General features: G+C 36.3%; 1 protein-coding gene across 1 annotated transcript; it reads right to left on the bottom strand.

The window, feature by feature from the left end:
* Positions 1-4,180: 4,180 nt before the first annotated feature.
* LOC121467204 (secreted RxLR effector protein 161-like) lies at positions 4,181-5,542 on the bottom strand. Its single transcript, XM_041708537.1, has 2 exons — positions 5,458-5,542; positions 4,181-4,683 (listed from the first exon to the last, which is right to left on the bottom strand). The coding sequence occupies exons 1-2, from the start codon at positions 5,540-5,542 to the stop codon at positions 4,181-4,183; spliced, it is 588 nt and encodes a 195-aa protein (XP_041564471.1).
* Between the last annotated feature and the right edge of the window lie 1,132 nt (positions 5,543-6,674).

Below are 6,674 nucleotides of genomic sequence, written 5' to 3'. Positions count from 1 at the left end.
AGAAAGTTTTCTCTTCCGAGTAGATCGCATGAAAGCAATGTATGGGTATACAGATGAACAGGTATTCCGAGAATTTCGCTGTTTACTCACTGGATCCGCCAGCGAATGGTATTGGCAAACGCTCAAAGACAAAGCGGACGACCATTATTTTGGGTACCACTGGTTAACCCGAGCAATGACCAGAACATTTTCCACATCTGAGAACGACAATGTCACTATAAAAGAATTAATGGAACGACGACAGGGATATAACGAGAGTTTGGAGGATTATATTTCTGCGATGCACAATTTGCAGTTTAAACTAAGAAATAAGATTCCAGAATCCAACCTTGTGGAGATATTGAAAGAGAACCTAAATTCTCAAATGGGATCCTTTTTGTTGGCGTCAAGCATATCTACATTAGCCGAGTTTAAGAGGGAAGGAATACGTGTCGAAAAATGGTTGAAGGACAAGAGGTCGCGCCCGCGGCACGTTAACGAGATCATAAATGAATCGAAAGAAGGATACGAGGCCGATGACTACCAAGTAGAGGCTATGAACAATTAAGAATTTTAATAAAATTATTACCAAATATAGAAATTTCTTTATTAATGCAATTTTGATTTAAACATGTTTTAGGGATATTCCATGTCAATAAAATATTTGGTTCAACATAATTAATTTGGAAATTTTTATGAGTTTTGGTATATTTACTGCTTGTGGATTCTTGTTTGATTATTCCATTTATACATTCATCGAATACTACTTTTCCTGTTTCTTTATTAAATACTTTTTCTTCATGAAGGTAATACTTATTAAATATATTTTCTGTTAGAATGGTATTATTATCATCTCGATACGGAAATGTTTCAAAAATTGGTGCTTTTATGATTTCTGTAGGAATGTTGGAAATTATCAAAATTTCATTTGTGTCTGTTTTTAGCCAAGTGGAAATTTTAATTTTCAACAATTTCTCAGAACTTATTCTTGTTAAATCATCATGTTTTAATAATTTTGGATTAAATATACCAAGTCTCGTCAACTGCATTTCCAACTCAATATCCTCTATGTATTCCATAAAATGTTGTAAGTTAAATATTAAAACACTAGCTTGTTTCTCCCTTTCATCATCTTCTTTTAACTTATTAATAACTTCAATGCCATTATTTATTACATCAATAATCATATTTACGATTGTTCGTATGGGAGCTATATGCTATAGTCGTCCGTCAACTTTTGGGAAAGTTTCATGCAGATAGCTTTCAAACTGAAGGACTAGTTTGCGTAGAAACGAACGGACGGACAGACGGACGGACGAACAGACGGAACAATCGGAAAAATAAATGAAAAAAATTGTAACTTTGCTGTTTTTAATTTTTTGTTTAGTTCTTCGACATGTAGTAATGGTTTAATTGTAACTTTGCTGTTTTTAATTTTTTGTTTAGTTCTTCGACATGTAGTAATGGTTTAATTTAACAATTATTCCGAATTACGGTTTAAATTTCATCTAAATAGGACGACTATATCATATAGCTCCAATAGGAACAATCGGAGAAACACATAAAAAAAATTATAACTTTGCTATTTATAATGGTTAAATATTTCAGGATTACGTCTTAAATATCATTAAAATCGGACAACACTAGCATATAACTACCATAGGAACAATCGTAAAAATAAATGAAAAAAAATTATAGCTTTGCTGTTTTTATTTTTTTTTTAGTTCTTCGAAATATAGTAATGGTTAAATATTTCAGAAATACGGTTTAAATTTCATAAAAATCGGACGACTATAACAAAGAGATCCCATGGAAACAATACAAATACTTAAAAAAAAATTAAAAAAATTTAACTTTTTTATGTTGTAATTTGACAATTCAGAATTATTCTTTTAATTTTATTAAAATCGGAAATCGGAACTTTGAAATAGTTGAGCTTCAAATCATAATTTCTTCAATGTTTTAAACCATAATTTTAATGTTTTCAAGAATATTTAAGTTTGGCAATAGCTGCAAGGGTATATGAACTTCGGATTGCCTAAGTTTGCTTCCTTTCTTGTTTTATTCTTTTTTAATCTAATTTTTGTTTTAATTTTTTATTAAATTTGTTTAAAAATTTTAGGAATTTGTAGTTTTGTAATTTGTTTTTACATGTTCTACCTAATTTTTCATATGACTTTACGCGCTATATTTCTAACTGGTCAGAAAGGGTTCAGCTATGTTTTACAAAAATTGTATTATATGATTAAAAAAAATATGCATCGCAGTGCAATTAAAGAAAATTATGCATCGCAGTGCTGTTCATACCAGAAATATGATATAATGCACTTTTTTATATTCTATTGAGAGTAGTTCTTTATTCTGTTTATCGTTTCGATGTCATTTGTCGAGTGCCTCGGCCTCTGTCCTCAGCTTAACTTAGTTCTGTCTGCTGCGCAGTCGGCAGCGGCGAGAGCGGCGCTCACAAAGAGAGAGAGAGAGAGAAAGAGAGAGATAGAGAGAGAGAGAAAAAAGTTATATGCATACGTGGACTTAATTGTTGCAGTCGCTAACTGTGGGAATAAGCTGGCGCGACCGATCACTCGCTGATGGCGTGTGTGTGTGCTGAGAGTGCTGATCCTGCAGATAACATTGTTTCCGATGGTACAGTGTGTACTCTGTATGCATGCACACTAAATCTCACTCCTTTTAAAAAATAACGTAATATATGAAGATTTTTTATTATAATATATACTTTTTTTATATTAGATTTTATATTATAAATCTTTCTTGTTCTTTTTGTTTGTATTATATGTATATATATATATATATATATAATTATAAGTTTGCAACTCCGATTAAATAAAAAAATATAATTTTATTTTATTCAATTAATGGTTACAAGGTTTTACTTGTTACTTGTTACTTGTTAGCCTCGGTCACAAGCTTTTCGGGATTTGAGTGAGTTGTGAAAATGTTCCGAGAAAACTTTCGGTTTCTTTTGAGGGAAACTTTAATTACTTTTGGATTTAAGAGTCTGGACTCTTGGATACAAGTGCTTAATGGGTTTATTCAGAGTCTTATGGGACTGTGTATGTGTTGCCTAAATATATGCAGAGCCTTATAGGAATATGGGCATGTCACTCCCCCAACCTTTGAATTTGGCCTGTCCTCAGGGCGATAACGTAGGGTATAACATAATATTATCTGCTGCAATATTTTCCTCAGTAGTTTTTACATTCTTATTTGTTACAATTAATTATTATTCACGTTTAGAATATTTTACAATAAGTTTCTTAGGGATATTTTTAAATTTGTAAATTGAATATAATGTTAAACTTATTATAGTGATTACAAATGTGGTTAAACATATTATCTGAAATGTATTGATATATTTTATATGTGATTCGACTATTTCTTTAGTTTGGATATATGACAATGGTTCGAGTTTTGTGATATTGTTGTTAACATAAATTGATTGTGAATAATTTGCTATATTTTTGGATGTTATAAACTCATCTAACTGTATAGTACAATTTGTTATTTTAACAATATTATTACCAACGATCGAAACTTCTGTGCTTATACAATTTTGATTTATAATTGATTTTTGTATATTCCAGTTATCAAAATATTTGGTTCGATATAATTTATTTGGAAATTTCTATGGGTTTTTACATATTTGCATTTTGTCGGTTCTTGTTTTAGGACTCCAATTATGCAGTTGTGAAAAATTATTTGACCTGTGTTTTTACTGAATACTTTATTTTCATAAATGTAATATTTATCAAATGTGTTTTCTGTTAAGATGTTATCAAATTCATCTGGATATGGAATTATTTCTGAAGCAGCGAATGAAAGAAACACGTGTACTTGTAGGTTAAAGAATAAATGCTCTTATATTTTGACGGTTGATACATAACTTGCGTGATCTGCGGCTTGAAGCTGACTGACTTATAAAAAGGGGTAGAGTCGCGCTTATTTACACTTCTTTAGGTTATATATGAGGAAAGAGAGATAATCCGTTACTTTTAAGCTTTTACATATAATTCTCATCTCTTTATGATATTGGGCATGCAGAACTGATCATATCATTTACATTTGTTACTTTGATTTACATAACATAGTTTCAACACGCCCTCTCAAAGTTACAAGTTAATTTTAAATTTCAGTGACGCCTAAAGATCTTAAGCAAGTTTTGTGCTTATTGTGGCTAAGACCCTTAGTCTACATCTGCTCGCATAAGTTCGGTCGACAAGTACTCGATTTCGCTGCTTCTCTTGGATGTAGTGGTGGCGCATGTCCATGTGTTTGGTGCGCGGGCTGTAACCAAATCCTGGATCGAGTCGCAACCTCCCCCAATGCTGGTTAAGAGACTCCTTAAGTATATGGACTCTTTGACTGCTTCGGACATAGCCAGATACTCTGATTCCGTGCTCGAAAGTGCCACAGTTCGCTGTTTTCGGGCTTCCCAACTCATAGCTGCGCCAGATAACACAAACGCTTGTCCAGAGTAGGAGCGTCTGTCGCTAAGGTTTGCTCCCCAGTCGGCGTCGGCCACACCGTACAGATTTTCCTTGCTCGGAAGATCTAATAGCCCCAGTCCTTTTGTCCCAGACAGATACCATAAGACGCGTTTCGCTGCTTTCCAGTGTTCCGCATTGTAATTCGCGTTGAACTGGTTCAGAAAATTGACAGCAAACGTAATGTCAGGGCGGGTGGAAACTGAAAAAAACATTAAAGCACCGATTAAGTTTTGATAAGGATATTTCTTCATTTCCGCTTCATCAGCTACGTCGTGGCGTTTGAGGTTGCTCTTCGCTTCAATGGGGGTCAACGCTGCTTTGCATTCCGACATCTCGAATCTGATTAAGATTTTGTTAATATACTGTACCTGCGAGATATATATCCAGTTCGCCTTCACGTTTTGTAGGAACTCCATACCTAGGCAGGTAATAACAGTGCCTTTATCCTTCATTTCGAACGCTTCCGTAAGATTTGATTTGGTTTCGTCTATCCATGCGGTATGGTTCGAGGCAAGAAGAAGGTCGTCGACGTAAATGGTTACCAGTAAAATCTTCTCTCCTCGCCGTTTCACGAATAAGCATGGATCTTCTTTGGTCGCTATCAGTTCACTGTCTACCAATTTCGCAGTTAGCTTTTGATACCATCTTAGTCCAGACTGTCGTAGTCCATATAACGCCTTTCGAAGCACACATACAAGCTTCTGACATCTGATCATGCTGTGCATCCAGTTTTTCGCTGTTTCGGTGGAATTTCGATCTAGAGGTCTTCCGTGTGATCCAATAGGCGCGCCAGTTGCCATTCTGGTGACGAAATCGCGAAATCCCTCCGGAATTTCCATAAAGATTTTCTCCTCGAGCTCTACATTTAAGTAAGCTGTCACAACTTCCATACACGCTTCCACGGATAATGCCATGAAGAGTCGGATCGTACTGAATCGAACTACGGGTGAGTATGTCTCATTGAAATCCTAACCTGGTCTCTGTGCGTAACCTTTAGCCACCAAACGCACCTTTTTCTTGAACTCATCGCGTCCAGTGTCCTTTGTGCGAAAAACCATTCTGTTGCCAATCGTCTTTCGGTCATCTGGTTTCTCTACGATGTCCCATGTCTTATTTTTCAGATGCGCATAAATTCGTCTTCGATCGCCTTTATCCAGTTATCGGCATCGTCAGAGCTTTTCGCTTCGGCGATATTTACAGGATCGTCAAATAGTACGTTGGCTATTTCACACTTTTCGTAAGGCTCATCGCTTTGTAGTTCCTCGGTCTCCGCGTCGTCTTTATTGCTGTGTTCTACATTCGGTTGTTCATAAATTTTTCGTGGCCTGCCACGGGATCCGCTTCGAAGTGTTTTCAAGCGCCCTCTGCTACGACGTTGCGCCGAAATAGTGGGTTCTTGTGGAGAATCCACCGACGGATCCGCTTCAAGATCATCTTGCTTAATTTTCGTGCTCGTCATCTCAATGCTAATCTCTTCTGAGTTGGGCTCCGTATAAAATTCCTCATAATGGGTACTGAATTTCATTAGAAATTCATTAGAAATTTTTACTTTTCGCCTTTCCGGGACATAAAGTCGATATGCCTTTGAAGTAGCTGTATATCCTACCAAAATGCATTCAACCGATCAAATTTTCCCTTGTTGATGCCTTTTTCGAGCGCAAATGCTCTCAGGTGTGCCACTGTCGCAATTTCCTTCATCCAGTACGTATAGGGAATATCGCCTGACAAGCCTGCTGCTGGACATCGGTTGCGTATGTAGCACGCTGCGTTCACGGCTTCAGCGTAAAAAGTTGCAGGTGCTCCTGCTTGCCTCATCATGCATCTGGCCATCTCGACTAGCGTCCTGTTCTGCCTTTCTGCTTGCCCGTTTTGTTGGGGGGGGTATATGGTGCACTTTGTCTTCGTTTAATCCCGTTCTATGCTAGGTAGGCGTCAAATTCCCTGTTACAGTATTCCGTACCGTTGTCAGATTGTAGCATCTTTAATTTCTTTCCATTCAAATTTTCAGCGGCGGCCGTATAATCGACGAAAGCTTTCAATACTTTCAAAACTTCGCAATATCTAGAGTAATCGTCAATAAATGTTACGTAATACTTGCATCCGCCCATGGATTCTTTTCGCATGGACCCGCACACATCGCTGTGTACGATTTCCAGTAGTTCAGTTGTTCTGCTTCAAGGGGAAGTTTTG

Source organism: Drosophila elegans, unplaced genomic scaffold (assembly GCF_018152505.1).
Source record: "Drosophila elegans isolate 14027-0461.03 unplaced genomic scaffold, ASM1815250v1 contig_242, whole genome shotgun sequence".
Lineage (NCBI taxonomy): Eukaryota > Metazoa > Arthropoda > Insecta > Diptera > Drosophilidae > Drosophila > Drosophila elegans.
Note: the sequence above shows the minus strand (reverse complement) of the source record. Positions and strands in the feature narration are given on the sequence as shown.